The 21,679-nt window shown below is 37.2% G+C and overlaps 1 protein-coding gene, 1 long non-coding RNA gene and 4 other non-coding genes across 6 annotated transcripts; 4 read left to right on the top strand and 2 right to left on the bottom strand.

Annotated features, from left to right (window-relative positions):
• Positions 1 to 1,723: 1,723 nt before the first annotated feature.
• Positions 1,724 to 1,919, bottom strand: LOC111794143. The gene has a single exon (XR_002815036.1). It is a non-coding gene; the product is annotated as a U2 spliceosomal RNA (small nuclear RNA).
• Positions 1,920 to 3,509: 1,590 nt separating this feature from the next.
• LOC111792862 (heavy metal-associated isoprenylated plant protein 34-like) lies at positions 3,510 to 6,119 on the bottom strand. Its single transcript, XM_023674467.1, has 3 exons — positions 5,796 to 6,119; positions 5,641 to 5,716; positions 3,510 to 5,529 (listed from the first exon to the last, which is right to left on the bottom strand). The coding sequence occupies exons 1-3, from the start codon at positions 5,823 to 5,825 to the stop codon at positions 3,926 to 3,928; spliced, it is 1,710 nt and encodes a 569-aa protein (XP_023530235.1). The 5' UTR covers positions 5,826 to 6,119; the 3' UTR covers positions 3,510 to 3,925.
• Positions 6,120 to 14,180: 8,061 nt separating this feature from the next.
• LOC111792908 lies at positions 14,181 to 15,012 on the top strand. The gene is made up of 2 exons (XR_002814862.1): positions 14,181 to 14,293; positions 14,453 to 15,012. It is a non-coding gene; the product is annotated as an uncharacterized LOC111792908 (long non-coding RNA).
• Positions 15,013 to 17,420: 2,408 nt separating this feature from the next.
• Positions 17,421 to 17,492, top strand: TRNAC-GCA. Its single transcript has one exon. It is a non-coding gene; the product is annotated as a tRNA-Cys (tRNA).
• A 1,030-nt stretch (positions 17,493 to 18,522) lies between these two features.
• TRNAC-GCA lies at positions 18,523 to 18,594 on the top strand. The gene has a single exon. It is a non-coding gene; the product is annotated as a tRNA-Cys (tRNA).
• A 452-nt stretch (positions 18,595 to 19,046) lies between these two features.
• TRNAC-GCA lies at positions 19,047 to 19,118 on the top strand. Its single transcript has one exon. It is a non-coding gene; the product is annotated as a tRNA-Cys (tRNA).
• The last annotated feature ends 2,561 nt before the right edge of the window (positions 19,119 to 21,679 follow it).

Raw genomic sequence — 21,679 nt, 5'->3', positions numbered from 1 at the left:
AAGACCAAGAATCAAGAACCAAAAATAAGAAACTAGAACAAGGATCAAGATCCACATCATCATAACTAAGAACCTAGAACCTCTTAACTAAGCAAGAAATAGTTGTCTAATATGGTTAGTTGTGACATTGACAATAAATTCTTTATACTTGATGCATGATAGACATAATGTAGTAACCCCATATCAGATTTATTACTAGGCATTATCGTCGTGTTGTCGATCTAAGCAATTAGCATATGTGAGTTGTTGATTGTGTGTACCACACTTCTTTTTTACTCTTTATTGTCTTCCCGCTTCATAATATGCTCTCATTATCCCCATGAGTGCAAGCTCGTTTTCTTCTAAGGCACATAGTACCTTTGCCTCTCATTCATCCTCCATCTCTTTTTTAGAGGTTGCCACATCGCTTTCGACAAACTTTTTCTTAAACCAACAGTCCTCGGACATATGGCTCTTCTTTCTGCAATTGTAGTAAATGTTTTCAAATCTCTTCTCTTGAGAACTCTTATTGTTCTTCTTTAACTTTCCAAGATTGTGTGATTCATTGGTAACTTCTTCCTTTATCATCAATTTTGTATCCAACTTTGGTCGATGGCTTATTATTGTTTCGACTTTTACTTGCATAGAGCGCACCTTCTTCACTCTTTAGTGTGATACCTTCAATTTGCTTATTGGGCTTCTCTAACGATGGACTCATATCTAGTTTAGTAGTCTCTTGACATATCGACTTGACCCTATGGAAGTACTGAACAATCTTCATGTCGTGTTGTGAAATTACTAGCAGTCAAATCTCCAAGATTTGCAACCTCGTATCGTTCTTCTTTTAGAAAAGCGTCACAAATGGGTCTCATGCTTCTTTCGGCGTCTTGTTGTCCCAAATGTGCTCCAAAATTTGAAAGGTGTCATTTCAGTGAAAGGTGCCATTTCACGTTGTGGAACTAATAGCAGGTCATGCTTCTTTCGTATAGTTCTTCTTCCCGTGCTTCTTTCGACGTCTTATTATCTCTTCTTCAACTGTGGTTTTCATGGAAAATATTGTCTTGCTTCATTTGATTTTCTATTTGTGCAAGGTGTCATTAGCATCCCCCTGAGAGGAATAATTTCGCTTCCACCAATGACCTCCCAAAGTCTTATTTTTTTAGATAAGACATCATGCATATTGTCCATGTGTTATAATTGTTGCAGTTGAGTTTTTTAATTTCTCAAACGACTCTTGGAGTTACAGTACTTTAATAATTTTGAGTTCCTCTAATAAGGTAATGCAGTTGGTCTGTGTTTCTGTAGTTTTTTTTTTTTTTTTCGTTGATGTTTATTATTGTTTCTTTCTTAATTCTTCATAAATCATTTATTTGAGAATATAATAATTATTAATACCAATAGCTAAATAAATTCAAAAACTAAAATTTACATTATTTATAAGAATAATCATTAAATCAAATTTGTTAAAAATATTTTAATAATTTGAATAATAAACTTTAATAGCATTTTCAATTATTTATAATATTTTTAATTAGTTTACAAAATTATGATAATTAATAATTTAATTATAATAAATTAGAAATAATTTATTTCTAACAAATAAAATAATGTAATAAAATGGTTGGAAACGTAATGGGCCAAATAATATCATTAATTGAAGATTGTTTGGGCCGAAAAAGTAAATACTTTTTTAAGTATAAATAATCAAATAAATTCATCTAAATAATTATATCACTGTATATCGTAGGAGTGCGCCAGGCCCGAGCAATAGTGCAACACTTGGGCGACGCTTGAGAGCCCGGGTAGCAAGCTACCGTAGTGGGCTCTCCCCCTTGAAAAATTAATTTAATATCATGTGGGCCGATGGCCCACGTATCAGATATTAAACTGATAAGAACAGATACTACACTTGATCTTAGCCAAAAGGCCGAGAAAGGTATGATTTTCTCAGCTATCTCAACGCCTTTTTATACTCTCGCTTCCTCTTGCTTCTTGGCCTTGTCCGATGTGGGACAAACTCATTTTCTCATCCTCACGCTTCTCTTCATCAATCGAGTATGGTTTTTTTTTTTTTTCTTTTAGTTTTTATTTATTTAAATTTTATAATAATTTAGTGCAACATTTTGTAATTTAAAATTTTGTTAAATTTTGTCTAAGAAACTTAAATTTATTGTTCATTTAAAAAAATTAAATTAAATTTAGTGTTAATTTTAAAAAAAAATTTAAAAAAAAAAACCTAACTTTATTGTTATTTTTAATATATACATTTGTGCTTAGGATATATTTATTTTATTTTATTTTTTCAATTTCATATTTATTTTTTTATTTATTATACAATATTCTTTATTATATTTTCTTTTAACCGTTTACAAAATAATTTTCTAAAATATATATCAAAATTGAGTTACAAATTTTAATTAAATATTTGAAAATAAATATTTTACTAACTAACCTTACCCTTTTATTAAAAACAAAATTTGAAATAAATGATTGGAACAACCTGAATCAGAAGACCCCTAATTTTCTCTAACCTAATTAGCAACGTTACCTTATACTTGCATAATCAACAGGACAAGAATTCACGTAACACAGTCTCAATAACGACAATGCGTTCATTATTATAAGCAATTCATATCTGGGGAAATCAATAATGACAACCTAGCCTAGAAATAATCAACAGAGAACTAGAGAAAACAATTGCAAAAAACTATGAACCCAAAAGAATCCAACAAGGCGTCTACGATACTACAAACTCTCCTCAAGATTTTCATGGCCTTCGCACCATCTACGGTCAGCCGTACATGGGAGCCTTGCCCTTACCGGAAAACTCTCCTCAAGATTTTTTTTAGGTGTTTTCTCAATTCTTGTGGTCCCTTCAAACGAGTTTAAAACAAGTGTTCTTACTACTTAACGTCATGCTATCAACTCAAACCGAGTTCATGTTTTCTTAATACTTAATGTTTTAGGTGCTTTGTGTTCCATGTAAATATTGACTGCAAGTCCCCCGAGATACTTAACGTCATGTTAACCTACACGGATAATATTTGCTCAACCTGTCGACAAATTCTCTTATTCAACTTAAACCGAAAAGGTTGAATTGGAGGCGATAATTGGGTTTAAGATCATAAGACTAAGGATCACAATCCACCTCTTTGGGAACCCAACGACCTTGCTGGCACAACGCCCGGTACCTAGCTTTGATACCATTTGTAACAGCTCAAACCCACGGCTAGCAAATATTGTCTCTTTGGACTTTCCTTTCTAGGTTTCCCCTCACGATTCTAAAACATGTCGACTAGGAAAAGGTTTTCATAACCTTGTAAAGAATGTTTTGTTCCCTCTCCAACCGATGTAAGATCTCAATAAAACCCGTTCGATTTTGAAACTTAAAAATTGAAAAGGAGTTCATGATATATCCTCCCCTATTCATTTCACACAAAAGAAGTTCACAGTGCACCAACTACGAATAACAATATCAAATCAATTCATCGTGTTGAAGATCAATGATACAACTAGAGAAACACAATTGGTACAAGAATAAGGACAAAATATGTTACAAAAGTCAAAGGACAGAAGGTCAGAAAAATGACCAAAAAATAGTTCATCAGTTCAGAAACCCATTAATCAGCTGACAAATCTCTGTACTGTGGAGCCGTATGGGCTCTGTTTTTTATTATCTCTGCCACTTGAAACTCATTATAATGATAAAAGGGAAAAAGAAACAAAAGAAAACAGTAAAAGTACTAAGTGGTGGGGTTTTGAGGGATCAAACTGTGAATTTCATCAAAGTTTTGGTCCCATTTCTTTTCTTGTTCTTCTTCTCAATTAATACAAGCAATGGTACTGCATCTGGTACCCATTTCTACGTTCACCTAAGCCTAAACCTACCACAACAACACTAATCCTTCATAATAATAATAGTAATAATAAACCAGAGGAGCAAAATTTACATGATACTGCAACTATCCGTGTTCTCGTCGCTGAAGGCGTGCGTGTACTGGTCGGTTGCGACCGGAGGGAACATCGGGGGAGGAGGAGCGTAGTTCATGGCTGGGTTCGGGCGCGAATACATCATGGGTTGGAACATTTCATTCCCAACTCCCCTCTGTTGGTTCATCATCATGGCCATGTACTGTTGCTGTTGTGGATTGTAAGGGTTCCCTTGTCCCATTCCTTGGTAATATCCTCCCCCTCCTCCTCCTACTCCTCCTACTCCTCCTCCGTTCATCACTTGTTGAGCTGGTAAGCCTTGAACTGCTGGAATGTTACCCATTTGGCTCATTGCATAATTTCCCATTGGTGCACCCATCTGGCTCATATTAATGCCACCAGGACCTATTGGCCCCATTGGACCCATTGGACCCATTGGACCCACTGGACCCATTGGAGCCATTGGAGCCATTGGCCTGGGATGGCCTCTGTTTCCATTATTAACATGGCCTATCTGACCCATCTGGCTCATATTCTTACCATTTCCGCCACTCCCTTTACCTCCTTTGCTTGGTTTAGGGATATCAATGTCATGGAAGCCAATATCTAACTTGTCAAACTCAGGGAGACCAACAGTTTTGCCTCCTTTTTTGGGTCCATTGCCATTATGTTTTCCTCCACCACTCTCTGCACTTTTATTACTACTCTTGCTTCCTTTGCTCTTGTTACCATTCTCCTTCTTGCTACTACTTTTACCACCAAAACCAAACAGCCCCTTCTTACCTAGCCCTAGGAAACCACCCCCCTTCTTCCCCCCTTTCTTCTTATCCCCTCCTTTGCTCTTACTCTTCGTCCCGCCACCGCTACTGTTTTTTCCTCCTCCTCCCTTACTGTTTTTCCCTTCCTTACCTCCTCCCTTATCCTTCATCATAACAGGGAAATCAATAACTTCATCCTTCTTGGCTCTTCCAACATCCCCACTTTTCTTAACATTCATGGCATTGAAATTAATTGTCCTATTGGACCCAAAATTCCCCATCATGGGTATGGGAGCATTCTTTTGTAAGCCATGTCCATGTCCATGTCCATGGCTAAACTCATCATGTTCATCAGCAAACTCATCATCATCATCATCATCATCATCAAATTCATCATCAAATTCATCATCAAACTCATCACCACTAAAATCAGAATCATCCTCATGCAAATTGAACTTAACAGATTTCTTATCTCTAGGAGGAGGAGCCATAAGATTATGCATATTGTTGTTGATATTACCTCCTTTGTTATTGTTGTTGGAGCCTTTCAGTTGTTGTTGTTGTTGTTGTTGTTGAAGAAAAGCCTTCTCCATCTGAAACTTGTGGTTGTTCATATTCATGTTCATGTTCATGTTCATGTTCATGTTCATGTTGTTGTTATGTTCTTTGCTTCCTCCTTTGACATTTTGAAATTGCATGTTGTTCTTGAATTTGTTCATGCTGTTGTTTGAACTTAACTGAGCTCCCCATAGTTCAGCATGTTTCCCTGATTTCTCAAGCTTCTTTATCAGTTCAGCCGGATCTACATTTCCTGTTACAATAACTTTCCCTTGTTCTGCATCGATTTTCATATTGTAAACTCCTAAAAAAACCCCAAATCAGAAAGAAAACAGTCAATAATCTCTAAAAAAAAGTAAAAACCCTCAAATCAATCAAGGGTTTCTCCTCTAAATCAAGTTCTACTACCACTCACCATCAATTTTCTGCAGAGTTTTCTTGACCTTCTTCTTGCATCCATCACAGTGAATGTTCACTCTAAGCGCACAGGCCTGGAAACAAACACAAAAACAACATCAAGATTTTAAATGGGCAAAAAACAGGGAAACAAACAAGAATCCGACAATGTACCTGAATCTTCATGGCGTCCTGTTTACTCATTGTGAGTGTGAGAGAATAAAGTGTGTTGAAGGTGCTCTGAGAGACAAAATTGAAAGTGGGTTTTGGTTGATTGAGGGCTTTGTTTCACTTCAAGCTTCTTCTGCTACTTGTAATTGAAGGCTTTCAAAGTGTGTTGAGATCGATCTCCCTGTTCTTCAAGGTTCAGAAGAAAAGGAAGAAGAGATGAATGAAGAGAGAGAGAGAGAGAGAGAGAAGCAATGGAATATTTTGAAAGAGAGAAGCAGATGCAGAGAGCTCTCAAAGGTGAACAATGGGAGCGTACCCTTTTGAGCTTTTATCCCCTTCTCAAGGGGTAGCTGTGCCTCTCCCTTGCTTTGCAATTGAAAATTATTTCATTTTCTTCCTTTCTTTAAATATCTATATAATTAATTAAATAAGTTCATACTCGAAAAGGTGGGATACTCCGCAATGAAACAGTTTTATAAGAGTGTAAAAATCTCCCCTAATAGACACATTTTAATTTGTTGACGTGAATTTGCCAGTTACAAATGTTATCAGACCCAGACACCAGACGGTGTACTAGCGAAGACGCTGAGTCCCAAAGGGAGTGGACACCAAGTGGTGTGTCAGCAAGGATATTGGGCTCTCGGGTAGATTGTGAAATCGAAACATTCTTTATAACGGTGTGAAAATCTCTCCTTAACAAACGCATTGTAAAAATCTTGAGCAGAAATTTGAAAGGAAAAGCTCAAAGACAACCATACGTGTCCAAAACGGATAATGTTGGTGACAATTTTGTTGGGTTATTTCCTTAAAACAAAATACTTTATTATTTATTATTACAAGGAGTACGAAATGTTTGAAAATTGATTGACCAAGATCTAAAGTCTATTTTTTAAAAAAATAAAAAATAAAAAATAGAGAAATATAATTAGAAAATAAAATAAATGACAGGGATACTGGGACAGCCGGTAGCCCATGTGATACCAAATATTTTTTTGGCAACTGGTTTCCTCTTTCTTGGAATTTTCCATTATTATTGGTTTTATCAATTTTAGAATATTGGAATTTTCCATTCTAATTATCCTAATAATATTATTCCTCTTTTCAATCTTTCACTATGTTTCCCCTTACAAGGCAACCACCCTAAAATAATTTATTAATTAAATTTTCAAAAATAATTTTAATATTTCAACCGCCAAATTTCTCGTTTTATTTGTGAAATATAAGAAACATGAAATACTTCATTCTCTTCATACGAAGTTCAAGAGTTAACGAAATATAGATCCTCGCTCGGGAGGAGTTATAGAAAGAAGGGAGCATAGATACTCATCGTTCTTGCTGAGTCACACACATACATGGGGTCCCACATAGAAAACATTGGTTTTAACACATGATGTATCGTAACACTCACTCCTTTGATGAAACATGCTCAAATGACTAGCATACATTCATCATTACCAGTACCATTCTTTCATCATACAATAGAATAAATACATCGTAAAACATTCTTATTTTTAACGAAACATACTTGGCATGACAACCATCATAATCATTTTGTCAAAGGATCATACAATATCGCATACTATATGCAATTTACTAGGCCAAGTATATAGCGTCCAATAGTTAGCTCACTTACATCACAGCATCTTAAACTTCAATGTAATCTAATGACATCCAAACCTGTCCATAATTGTCATGAAATACACGTGTATACCTTATTAGTCATGAATTCTACTTGGATATGCTTAGCAAAATCTTGAACTGAATCAAATTTAAGAAAGAAATTCTATAACAATCGAAATTGAATGGAAATGAACCGGATCCAAATGATGCATAACTGAGGGATTTGGTAGAGAACTAGATCATTGAGTTGAATTGACGTAAGCCATTAGCCATTAAAAACTAGGTTGAGATGATGATGAACCAAACTAGACTAATGTTTTCTTCTTCCTCTCCTTTGTATGGATGTGCAACGGTGTTGACACATTTTTTTTTTCGTTGTGCAATTCCTTCTCGTGATGCACGTGGGTCTAGTGAAACAACTGTGTGAAGGAGGTGTGCGACTAGAGGCAAAGGCAAGCAACGATTGGAGCTCAAGATGAGACTAAAGAACGGAGAAACGACTTTGATGGTCAAGAACGTGAGATTCTTGATATGTCGAGCGTTAGGGGATTGAGTGCCACAATTATACTATGAAGAGAGTAGGTTGTGACCCTCACGTCGAGTCAAGAAAAGCAACGACCCTCAAGAGGCGCCCATCCGACCACACGAAGGCCAATATAGAAGAATGTCATGATGTGATCGAGGAGGACGGTGCATCATCCAACACACTGTATAATGTGTGCATTGAAGAGGCAATGATGCATAAGCAAAATAGAAAAAAGGAGTAGACATGAGCGTCATAAATAGGCTTATTAAAGGGTCGAGCAGGGCTCCAGGCCTTAACATAAAAAATCAAGGTTCCAAATGAAATTTGGACATGGAGTTTTTTAGTCAAATTCGTCCATATGAAATAATAAAGCTCACCAAATTTGGTGTTAGTAGGACACTAGACAGATGCTTTACGTCACCATATGTCCATTCACCAAAATCATGTCAGACCCACTAGTTTAAAAATGTCTAAAAATATACTAAAGGGAGAGACATGATGTAAGCTCTCCACCTGCCCTAGGCCTTGTGGCCTAAGCGAATTACCCTGTAGCACGTGCATGTGCCACAGTGAGGGTGAGCCGTCCCGAGACGAGTGTCTCAGGCTACTTTCTTTGAAATAGGTTTTTCAAGGATAGAACAGGGCGGCATGGGTGTGCTGGTATTACACCTTAACCCAAGTGTTAGAGGTTGGATTATGCCTCCGCTATCCGATACGATATCCGTAAGTGACATGGCATGGGCACAGGAAGGCCAATGCCTCGATTGAACCCGGATGAATAGATGTTCGAGATGCCCCAAATTATGAACGACATGTGGGCCCGTTCTCGACGGCATGACCAAGTGAGCTGCGTGGCTGAAGACACCTCGTGACTTGGGATGACCTCAAGACATGTGGACCACGTTAATTGGAAAACAAGATGATGATGAGATGCATCGTTGAATTGAGAGACCTTGACCCTGAGTAGAGGCAACGTCGAGTCGAATGACTTTGACTAGTGTAGAGGTAAGTCAGTTGTGTCATAGACGATTGAACAACAAATGACATGTGTAGCCGAACATGCTTAAATTCCGCACAAGTGATATTTAGTTGACAAAAACAAACCTCACTTAAGGTCCAACGAAGCCATAAAGTCAAGCAAAAAATGAATATGGGTCATGGGTTTCCTTCAAGACTTATCGTAAACGTATCAAAATCACAACGTGACACGATTAAAAAAGTACGACCATGACACTAAGCAGATCAAACCCCCTCCCCCATCCCCATGCAATCACTCTTACAAGTTAAAAAGTTTGTGTCATATATGGACAACACTTGGCCATTAAAATTTTCACAAGCAAGAGAGAGATAAAAGGTACAAACATATATGTTCGAGTGTTTTAATCATTGAGGTGAGAAACTTCTTAAACATAGTTTAAATTGTAGTCTACACTTTGCCATTAACATACACGGTGTGTACATATACATATACATATACATATACATATACATATACATATACATATACATATACATATATATATATAAAGTAATATTTAAGAAGATGATGAAAATTTTGGACACGAATTGATTAGGGAGCAAGAACAAGAAGCAAAAGCTGGTGAGAGACAACACAACACAACGTCTCAAAAACATGGCAGTTGTCAGACCAGATGTGTAAAAAGAAACAAATTATAAAAAAAAAAATATATATAATAATAATAATAATAATAATAAATAAATAAATAAAAAAGTAAAAGTCACGTAGAGCACGTAAAGCAATTCAAAACCCCAATCCCAAGTAAGTAGAAAAGAGATCAAAAGCAAAAGCAAAAGTGAAAATAAAAACGAAAAAGAAAGAAAAAAAAATCTAAAAAAGATAAATTCAAGAGCTCAAAACTAGACCCTATTCTTCAAAATCAAATCTATGCCTTATTTCATAAAAAACCGAACCAAATTTTAATTTACGAACGTTTATCATCTCACACTTAATCAAAAACTTTAAACTCGAACAAATAAGTTTGAATCAAATTGAGTCGGAAAAAAGTGCATGAACATGAACGATGAACGATGAACCCTAATTTGAAATGATACCAACTTTGATTCATGGCCTCTAATGAGTATGTAAGGAAAGAGAAAAAGAAGAAGATATAGAGACAAAAAAGGATAGACAACCTCATCTGATAGCTACTTTATTGGGATGGGAGATGAGTGAGCTTTGGGGCCCTTCCAACTTTGACTAATCAAACCACTTTTTCTTTCTTTCTTAGCCATTGGGACAGCAAAACAATGGGGCACTACTATCTTACCATATTTAAATACACTTTGGAAGATTCTAAGGTGGAAAAAGTTGGATCATATTTGATTCTTAGCTGATTTTTGCAGGCTGTTTTGAGTGTGAGCTTTGAAGAGGGAAGTGGGTGAGTTTTGAGAAGAAGCTCAAAGCTCAGGCATTCAAGAGTTCTTACACAAATCACTTACTTTTCTTTTTTGCTTTAGCTTTTTAGGAGGAACCCACAAGTTATTGACAACGTTTCGGTTCCGTTTTCGAGATAGTATGATGTCTGGTTAGGGCTAGGACGCTATTGGAATGCTTGATTTTGGAACTGTGGTGGGGTAAGTTCATTATTTGAAGGATAAGATGGTTAAGAACTAATCGTTGTAATGTGAGCGTGCTAGAACGCTTTTAATTTGAATTATATAAGCGAATTTAAATGGTTGAATCATAATGGGAGGGGAGAAGGGAGGTAGAGAAAGGAAAGTTGGTAATGGAGAGACCATTGCTTTTATGCTTTGTCTTTTGCTTCCTCATTTTCAAGAAAAAGACACATGCATGTTTATGTTGCTAAAATACACACTTTGAACAAACTAAGCCAAGAAAGAAAGAAAAAAAAAACATACAACTTGTTAGTGTTTGATTTTGAATCAATAAAGAAAAGAGTGTTCTCGTCGAATTGAAAATGAAAAATTTCAATGGGTTTACTCGGTTTAGATTTAGTTTTAGTTAGTTTGATTGGCTCGTTTTGACATCTTTTGGACCATTTTAGAATCGTTTTTGCCGTACTTAAGGCCAAGAAAAGGTGAGTGTCATTACTATTTTGGATAAATAATACTTTTTAGCACGGTGGTTAGTTAAAAATTATAAGAAAAATGCATTTAGTAAGTGGGATTAGAGTTCTACAATTTTGGTGAAGGAATTATGTTGTTTCGAGTTGTGAATCAAAATAGAAGGAAATGAGAAATTAGTCCGAAACTAAAACTGAGACTGTGTAGGGAAGGAGACGCTGGAATCAACAGTAGACTTGTGTCAGCCAAGGAGAGGGACACCCGTAAGCTGAAGAGGATAACATGCGTTAGACTGTGAGATGTACTAAGCGTCAAAGCGCCAACCGCTGAATTGTAATAATCAAAACTCACCACTAGTAGATATTTTTGTTTTTGGGCTTTCCATTTTAGGTTTCCTCTCAATGTTTTAAAACGCTTATGCTAGGGAGAGGTTTTCACACCCCTACAAGGAATGTTTCGTTCCCCTCTCCAACTGATGTGAGATTCACAATCCACCCCCTCGGGGCCCAGCGTCCTCGCTGGCACATTGCCCGGAGTCTGGCTCTAATATCATCTATAACAACCCAAACTCACTACTAATAGATATTGTCGTCATTGGGCTTTCCTTTTGGGCTTCCCCTCTAGGTTTTAAAATGTGTCTGCTAGGGAGAGGTTTTCACACCTTTATAATGAATGTTTCGTTTTCCTCTTCAATCGATTTGGGATCTCACATGAATCGACCTTACCCGCTTTTGAGACTCGACTTGCTTGCTCGATCTAAGAACCAAGGTGCGACCCAGTTCATCGCCCAAAACCAGAATTGCCAGCCTAACCTACCTCGCTTTGGAATCGCCTATCTCCATGAGCCACATGTCGCTACCAAGAAAATGGAAGGAAATCAGTGCTTGTGGAGTATCGAACGCATGCCCTAGGAGCCGAGCGCGCCAATCCACGCTTGCCATGTGTCAGCACCGAGATGTAACTACACCTCCCCAGCCGCGCATGGCTACTCGAGTATGGAACTGCACGTAAGACACCTCTGATGTGAATGAAAAGTGCATGGACACACATAATGAGCCCATTTTCGCCCCATTCAAGCACAATACTGACTTTAACTTCACTTGAATCAAGTCCTACCGGTAAGTTTCAGTAAATTTGGAGCATCCAAGGGCACACTTCATCCCAGTACGTAACCACAAGGACTTTAGGTAAATTCTTGTAGGGATCGCTAGGACGTGCTAGCATGTGAGCATTCTTGCCTTAAGTGGTTAGAAATATGCATGATTTGGACTCAGAATGAGTGATTGGATGAGAACGGTGCGTCTGTTACAAAAATTACAATAATGCCCCTATAACGAGAATTTGAAATGCATATCTATCTTAATGCTTTTCGTTGTGTTAGGATGGAGGATGAGATATTGTGATCTGTGCTCTAGGCGATTGATAGATGTTATCTTCCCGTTGAGCTTGTTTGATTTTATGTATGATTTATATTTTATGATTTCCATGTGTAAAGTGATTGATAGGAATATCTTCGTACTAAACATGTACGAATGAATGGAACATGTTTTTCGAGTTATAGGTAATTGATAGAAATATCTCCTTAGTAAAGCATGCATGAGTTAGCCACAATATGATTAGGGCACTAGAGATAGAGCAATTTACACCTCCATCTAGGTCATAATGTTCTAGTAGACCATAGGATCGTGAGCGGCGATCAAAAGATTTGACTAGTTAGAGGGGCTAATTTCGAACATCCCGGAATCATGAGAAGTAGTCTAAACTGCCTAGATGCCTTAAGGACCTAGCAAACCTCCATGACATCTAAGTATGGTTAAGGAAACTTATCAAAACCTTGAGACCAATTGAGTTACTTTGGAGTGTAGGGTCGTGACAGGGTTGACGTCATGATCCCATTAAACCGGTTTGGAAGAGAGTGAACCCGTAAACCAATCCTGGTTAGACTTGAGACTATGCAGGCGTCAAGATGAGAACCCTTATTGAGTGTAGAAACAAGTCAAGGATGATGCCACAACTCCACGAACTGGTCTTGGAAGAGATTAGAAACTACATAGGTAGGTGGTTTATGGTAAATACTTCTATTGAATGTAGAAATGGGTCAAGGCTATGTGTCGTGACGTAGTAAACTAGTCTTGAAAAGGAATCAGGGACTACATAGGTAAATAGTTCATGATGAACTGTTTGGAACTTCAAGACCTACATAGAAGCTTAGTTGTTGCAAGGGATAGGCTCGAACTTCCTAGAATCTAGAGGAAAGCCTGTAAAAACCTAGTACGAATTACATGCGTTGAGAACCCATAAGTAGGTTCCTTACGAAGTATTTTTATACTCACACCTTTTTCCTTTCTTTTTTCAGGTACTGGTCGAGGTAGAGAGGTACTCAGGAGATACACTGTCACGAAGGGGTGTCAACCTGGAACATCATTTAATTTGTATCTTTTTTTAAGGTGTCATTTGTGCACTCGTTTTCATTTGTAAATAACACGAACAAAGACCTTTTTGCATTTTTTTTGGGTCTTAGAGTTCTAATCACATCGGAGCGTTTCCGCGGTCGAATCCATTTTGAAAATTCAATTTAATTAAATAAAATGACAAAGTGAAAAATTTCCTTTCATGTTTTGTTCTTTTCCGAGAAATATGGCCAAAGTGAAAATTTAAAGAAAGCTTGGGGACAAAAATGAAAAGAAAATAAAGAAAAAGGGAGGAAATTGAATTAAATTTCTAATATTAATAATTTATTAAAAAAAAAAAAAAGGTAAAGAGAGACATATCTTTTCCAATGTAGGGGTAGGGGGCTAAGCTTTGTAATTAATTAAAGATCAAAATATCAACTTAAAATTTATTTTTATTTTTATTTTTTATTTTTATTTTTTATTTTTATAGACAACCTTTGGTGGGTCCCTAACTAAGTGTTATCTTTTAAATTTTGTATTTATTTTCTTGAAGAAAATATATAAATTTTCTTTTTTTTATTATAAAAAAAATATAAAAATTATCTTTTACTTTTAAAAATATTCCAATCAAATTCAAAACTTGATGATGAAGATGTGAGATCTACCAATGATGTTATTTAAGGTAGATGTCGTTTGTTTTTTTCACTCCTCGATGTGTTTTAGCTCGTTAAGATGTTCTGTCGACGATTNGGATAGACGAGGCCCATTTTCTACATCATTTTTTTTTCTGTGTTCCTTTTTCTTTTGGAAGAAGATTCACAATTTTAAGTGAGTTTGATATAATCTACCATGAAGACATCGATCTAACATTGGGGCCAACATCAAAGCTCATTTAAGTATCAGAGATGGTTAACAAGGTAAGATAAACGCTAATTCGCTAGAGTACTTTTGTGGAACTTAGAAATAAATGGGTGGAGAATATGACATGTGGAACCTAAACCATTACTACCAAAATATACTTTAAGTGGCTGATATGAACGATTAGCTTATTCTGTTGAGTTGTATCAATTCTCTAGTAGTACATAAGTGGAAGTTTAATGCCTGAACCCCATCGAGAAATTAAGTACTTGCCATGTGTGAGGAGACGGACATGTACAAGCGGTAGGTAGTGTACACGTCAAGCTGAGTAGCTGCCATGTGTCGGGCAGGGAGAGGTGTGGATTGCAACATGTGTCATCTTCTAGAGGGACCACGCGACTTGTATTAGAAGATCATCTTGAATCTTATCTGTCGTAACCTGTTCGTGCACGCCACGTGACGCTTGCAAGGGAGAAAACATGTTTTGGGTGTAATGGTGAAACGTATTGATGTCAGGGAATTCGAAGAAAATTATGTTCACCACGTATCGAACTCAAGACGCATGATTCCTTTCGACAAATGGGTGGACGACACATGGCAAGGCATGATCATGCCTACCCTTCCCCTGGCACGTTTGCACACGCACGTGAGCTGCACGTATGGGCTGTCTGACTACACATGGGGAGTGTGAAGTTGGTCATTTTCTCTCCTTTCGACGTTTGTTCAAGTGTTTTTCGTTCCAATTTTAATACTAACCCTCATACGAATTGAATCAAAACCTAGAGAAATTTCAGAAATTTTGGAGCTCCTAATACGCAAAAAGCCAGCTCAAAAAGGCATGCGTCATCTAAGTAAATAACCACACGAACTTTAGGCAAGTAATACATATAAGAATCATTAGGATGTGCTTGCATGTGAGCATTCCTTACGTTAGAAAATGAATATTTAGGATGGAAGGACATTTTTGGAATAATATGTTTTGTAGGTATGTTATGAAAATTTCCATTATGTCTTGGAAAACTAAAAATATAATATGCATGACTAGAATATGAGTTGGGTAATATGGATGAGTAAACTACGTAAAAGATAAGAAATTATCAAAACGTCCCTATGATAGATTTGCGATGAATGTAGTAACAACTCAAGATTTCTACTAACCTAAAGTCGCTACTGTTATCATAACATACTCTCTCATGCGGATATAAACATTTAAGCTTCGTCATAAAACACCACCATGGACTTAAATATTTGAAAATATCTATAAAGCAGCATAACGAAAATACTAAATAAAACAAATAACACATTTAAAAGTAAAAACACCTTATACTAACCTAAAGTCTAAGAAATGAAATACTACTATTCTATGCATGTGTCATGGTCTTTACTTGCGATGTTGTCATCAGCCGTACAAGGATGTCTTGCCTTTACCTGAAATAGAAGTAGCACACGACTCGAGTATTTTAAGAAATACTCAGAAAGCGACTTCCACTATTGGAGCTAGGGAATGCAAACACGTGCAACTCATGATTAGGGACCTATCGTTAAAACCATCATAGAGGTAGCCTCCAGTCAGGACAAAATTGGATGTGTAGTACTTCCCTACACACGACCCACACGTGCGAGCATGAGTCTCCAGACGGTTCGCACCCTCCAGGACTCATCATAGTCAAGCTAGTTGTTCGTAGCCGGACGTCGTGAAATCAGCAAACCCCCGAATATCATGCGAGGCATGATGATGATCATCATCATAATGTACGTGGCTGCATTCATCATCATAAATGGAGAAGTAACTCGATGTATATGAACACATAATATGCATGAGATCCCTATAGTTTTCATCTTTAAATCAATCTTATGACACAACCCTATACATCATTCACACTTTACCCTAGGTAGCATCCATTGACTTTCATATGTTCATCATCAGCATCAATTAGGGTTGTGTCTTAGAAAATTCATCTTCATAATGCATCATGAAATTTAATACATACACATCATCTTAATATATTAATTCATCTCATCATCATGCATCTTACATTATCATGTTATCATGCATCATTATCATCATGTCATCATCTCATATCATCATATACATCATCACATCATCATACAATATCATTACATGATCATATAACGTTGTCACATCATCATATAATATCATCACATCATCATATAATATCATTCATCATCATATAACACAAAGCATAAATGACACATGCAAGGGCCATTGGGCACGTGTCGTCATGTATAAGGCAAGTCTTCCAACCGAGCCAATAGCAAGACCACTTACTTTATTGGCCTAGGTCCAAACTACTACGACCACTTAATGCTAGCTTAACGCTGCTCTCTGAAATTTATTCTACCTAAGGAGTTTCTCCATTATAAATTAGCATTACCTAATTTGGCATAAAATAATTTAAACTTACTTCTAATAATTTAAATTAACTCAACCTAATTTTTTTAATAAAATAATTTAAACTACTTAAGTCTTTTATTGTATCATAAGTTGGTCCTTAGCTAAGTGGTAGAGCAGTTCGAACCCGGTAGGGCCATTTTCTTATTCTTTTCAATCATCACACTTCTGTAGTGCATTTGATTATTTTCAACGTGTTCTTTGCTCACGTTCTTGAAATATTTCTCTCAATCGAGGCGTTTGGTCATGCTCGTACCCCTTTGTTCATGCTATCATCTTAGATAGGTCTTTTATGGTATCACAATGGGGTCCTTAGCTCAATGGTAGAGCATTTGACTGCAGATCAAGAGGTCACTGGTTTGAACCCGGTGGTAGGGCCCTTTTCTCGTATTCTTTTCTCTCATCACTCTTCGGTAGTGTATTTGTTTGTTTTCAACATATTTCCTTGCTCATGTTTTAGAATTAAATTATTTCTCTCAATCGAGGCTCCGCATCCCAAGGTTTTCTACAAAGTCAGAATTTTTCACGACTAAATTGATCGATAGGTTAGAACAAGTGCTGTTGTGCACAATCACTGTCCCACCTAGTGTTGTGCATCGCACAATTGCTGTCCACTGTTGCACGGTCATGCTCGTACCCCTTTTTTCATGCTATCTACTGTTGTGCACAATCACTGTCCCACCTAGTTTTGTGCATCGCACATTCGCTGTCCCATGCTCGTACTCATTTTTTCATACTATCATCTTAGATAGGTCTTTTAATTTATTTGAAGGGGGTCCTTAGCTCAGTGGTAGAGCATTTGACTGCAGATCAAGAGGTCATCGGTTCGAACCCGGTAGGGCCCTTTTTTTAATTCTTTTTTAAACATTTCTCTCAATTGAGGCTTGAACGCACATCAAGGTTTGCTGTACAGTCTCTAAATTCTGAAATTTTCACCGCTAACTTGTTCGATAGGTTAGGCACAATCGCTCTCCCACTGTCGCACGATGATGCTTGTTCTCCCACTGTCGCACGATGATGCTTGTACCCCTTTTATCATGCTATGATCTTAGATAGGTCTTTTATTGCATCACTAGGGGGTCCTTAGCTCAATGGAATAGCATTTGACTGCAGATTAAGAGGTCATTGGTTTGAACCCGATAGTGCCCTTTCTTTAATTCTTTTCTCTCATCACTTTTTGGTATTATTCGCTCACGTTTTTAAATATTTCTCTCAATTGAGGCTCGAACGCATGTCAAGGTTTTCTGCATAGTCTGAATTCTGAATTTTTCACCGCTGACTTGTTCGATAGGTTAGAACAAGTGTATCGGTGCTCAATCACTGTCCCACTGCCACACGATGATGCTTGTACCCCTTTTATCATGCTATGATCTTAGATAGGTCTTTTATTGTATCACAAGGGGTCCTTAGCTCAGTGGAATAGCATTTGACTGCAGATTAAGAGGTCATTGGTTTGAACCCGATAGTGCCCTTTCTTTAATTCTTTTCTCTCATCACTTTTTGGTATTATTCGCTCACGTTTTTAAATATTTCTCTCAATTGAGGCTCGAACGCATGTCAAGGTTTTCTGCATAGTCTGAATTCTGAATTTTTCACTGCTGACTTGTTCAATAGGTTAGAACAAGTGTATCGGTGCACAATCGCTGTCCCACTGCCACACGATGATACTTGTACCCCTTTTATCATGCTATGATCTTAGATAGGTCTTTTATTGTATCACAAGGGGGTTCTTAGCTCAGTGGTAGAGCATTTGACTTCAAATCAAGTGCATTTGATTGTTTTCAATGTGTTTCGAGCGCATTGATGTTTTCTACAAAGTTCGTACCCCTTTGTTCATGCTATCATCTTAGATAGGTTTTTTATTGTATCAAAAAGGGGTCCTTAGCTTAGTGGTAGAGCATTTGACTGCAGATCAAGAGGTCACCGAATCAAACCCGATAGGGCCCTTTCCTTATTATTTTCTCTCATTATGCATTTGTTTGTTTTCAACGTATTTCCTTGCTCATGTTTTTGAATTATTTCTCTTAGTCGAGGCTGGAACGCACGCCGATATTTTCTACAAAGTCAGATGTTCGATAGGTTACAACAAATGCTGCTGCGCACAATCCCTGTCCCACTGTGGCACGGTCATGCTCGTACCCCTTTTTCATGCTATCATCTTAGATAGATCTTTTATTGTATCATGAGGGGTCCTTAACTCAGTGGTAGAGCAGTTCGAACCCGATAGGGCCCTTTTCTTATTCTTTTCAATCATCACACTTTTGTAGTGCATTTGATTGTTTTCAATGTGTTCTTTGCTCACGTTCTTGAAACATTTCTCTCAATCAAGGTGTTTGGTCATGCTCGTACCCCTTTGTTCATGCTATCATCTTATATAGGTTTTTTATTCTATCACAAGGGGGTCCTTAGCTCAGTGGTAGAGCATTTGACTGCAGATCAAGAGGTCACCGGTTCGAACCCGGTAGGGCCCTTATCTTATTCTTTTCTCTCATCACTCTTCAGTAACCCATTTTCGTCCTCGGGGTTAAGGATCTATTGCCAACTAACAAAAGGAGTCGTTGAAATAATGCTAAAGAAAGGTTCATGATTTGTAACTATTTTGATTTTACTTATTACTTTTTCTAGTCGGTAAATAAGACAGTGTTTGGAAGTGTTTTTTTCAAGACTTTAAGGAACAAGAAGTCATAGGTTGAGAGTGAGGAGTGTTGTGTTTTTTTGTGTGTTCAGAGAGTTGAGGCCCGACATTGAGACATACCTAAATCAACTTTTTTGGTTTTTGGTCTTTGGTTTTTGGTTTTTTTGTGTGTTTTCATGACTTTATTGATTTATGTGTAAAGAGGTAAAGAGAAAGAATTAAAGAGCTATGATTATGATTCTTCCATCTCTCTTTATTCTCTGCTAAATTCCACATTGCTTTTTTTGTTTCTTTACAAATCTGTGCGATTGGGAATGTTTCTTCTTCTTCTTTCCTTCTTTATTTAAAGCTCCAACGTATAATAATAATAAAGTAAAATAAAATTACAAACCGTCATCACCCAATGTTCGAGGTTTTGAATCTTGCATCATTTGTAAAAAAACAAATAAAATAAAATTTAAAAATATGGTCAATTTTAAATTGAATTAGAAACAAGCGCCACAAGTAAAAACAAAATCGTAATCTAATTATAAAATGATGCTATTCAAGTATATTACAAACGAACCCAAAATGCATAGATGTATTGACGTTTCGGGACGACACCCTTTGTGACCATGCAACTCTTGAATGCTCTCTAGCTCGACTGACATCCTGCAAACATCTGGAAAAAAAGAAATGGAGAAAGAGGTGAGTATAAAAATAATAAGTTAGTACCTTACTCGTAGGCTCTCGTCCCATTCTTATCTGAGTAAATTACCACAAATTTTTCTCTGGGCTTTAGGAAATTGGGGTCTAATTCTACAACCGTCTCATTATTTGTGAAAACCTTGAAGTTTCGAGCAGTTCTCTGACATGTTGTAGGCCCTATCGGTTCTGGAAACTGTTAACTAGGTTCGAGTGCAGTAGATCTCCTGGATGGTGAATCTCATCTCAGGGTGAACCAACTTTTTATTCTCATATTTAGTAAGCTTGCATAGCCACAATAGTGAACATTTGATATCTTAATTGAGGAACGACCTCATCATATCTCATAAGATAGTATGGCATCTCATCTGAACACAACTGTAATAAGGTTAACTGGCAACTCTTCCATAGGAAAAACCATACAATCATCATCTAGGGGAGTGACCCAGTGTGCCTTTTGTCACAATCGCACTCTTGATGGCAGCAGACTTGCGATTGTGCGGCACTCACTTTCCAACAACAAGTGAGCTAAGCCAATTCATTCTTACGTCGCTTACGGCCGAACAACGTATGCTTGGGCCTCTGGCCTCTGTTTAAGAAGAAGGTTTTAGAAAACGAGAGCAGAGAGAGATTTTCGAAAGAGAGACTTTGAAAGAGACGTTATATATGCAAGCAAGAGAGTAACAACAACGGCTCACAGTATATAACTATTGGAATGGAGAAGTTGACAACTAGTCATATCTCTCTATAGTATATTCTGAGGTATTTCATGTCTGACAGGCCTAGACATGATTTTTCCAAAACGTCATACTTCCTAGAAACACAAAATTTAACACTAGAACATGGAAAGACATAAATGGTTTGGATGGGCATGCGGCCATGGGCAACACACCTTGAACGAGCATGACTGTGACACCTGTGAGCTATTCAATTTATCTATGTAGTTCCTTGCCCTTATCAATGTGAGTTTATAGTAGATAGCCTATTTAGGGGACCCTAACTATTTCAACGATAGTGACACTCATTATGAGCTAAACTATTTATGTAGTCCCTCGTCTCCTTTCTAGGCTTGTTTATTGGCTCTCGACTCGTTTCTACACACAGTAGTAACTCCTCAAGTCGATACTGTTAGACTGCTAATAGTCTCGCACTCTCTTAAATTTTCTTGGGTGTTGTGGAGGTTTATTAGGTTCTTAGGATGTCTAGGCAATTTAATTCTCTCACACATTTCCAAACATGCTTTGGACTAGTTCCATGAGACCAATCCAATCTCCAAGTGCACTAAGGTCTAGACCTCTAATCGCTGCTCACGATCCTAAGATCATTAGTCTATTGGAAACATATTGACCTAGGTCAACGTAAAAACCGCTCTAGCTCTTGTGTTCCAATCTTAGCTTGGTTCTTCATGTATGCTTTGTTAGGAAAATATTCCTATCAATTACCTAAAACATAGTAACATAATCTAAACATTCATGCAAGATCTACGGGAGATAACATCCATCAATACCTTGGAACACAGGTTAGAATATCTCATCCTTCTTTCTGTGAGAGTGAAAATCATTAAAATAGACATGCAACTTAAATTCTCATCCTAGAGACATTTGGTAATTTCCCACTACATACATAACATTCCTATCTAAATTGCCCTTCTAAAGTCCTAATCATGCATATTTGAGCAACCTAAGGCAAGATATCCTCACATGCTAGCACGAC

Source organism: Cucurbita pepo, chromosome LG04, assembly GCF_002806865.2.
Source record: "Cucurbita pepo subsp. pepo cultivar mu-cu-16 chromosome LG04, ASM280686v2, whole genome shotgun sequence".
NCBI lineage: Eukaryota > Viridiplantae > Streptophyta > Magnoliopsida > Cucurbitales > Cucurbitaceae > Cucurbita > Cucurbita pepo.
Note: the sequence above shows the minus strand (reverse complement) of the source record. Positions and strands in the feature narration are given on the sequence as shown.

Coding starts and splice junctions, on each gene's coding strand:
- LOC111792862 (XM_023674467.1), bottom strand. CDS start 5,825: ATGAGTAAACAGGACGCCATGAAGATTCAG. Junction 5,717..5,795: donor AGGACGCCATGAAGATTCAG/GTACATTGTCGG, acceptor GTTTGTTTCCAG/GCCTGTGCGCTTAGAGTGAA. Junction 5,530..5,640: donor AACTCTGCAGAAAATTGATG/GTGAGTGGTAGT, acceptor GGGTTTTTTTAG/GAGTTTACAATATGAAAATC.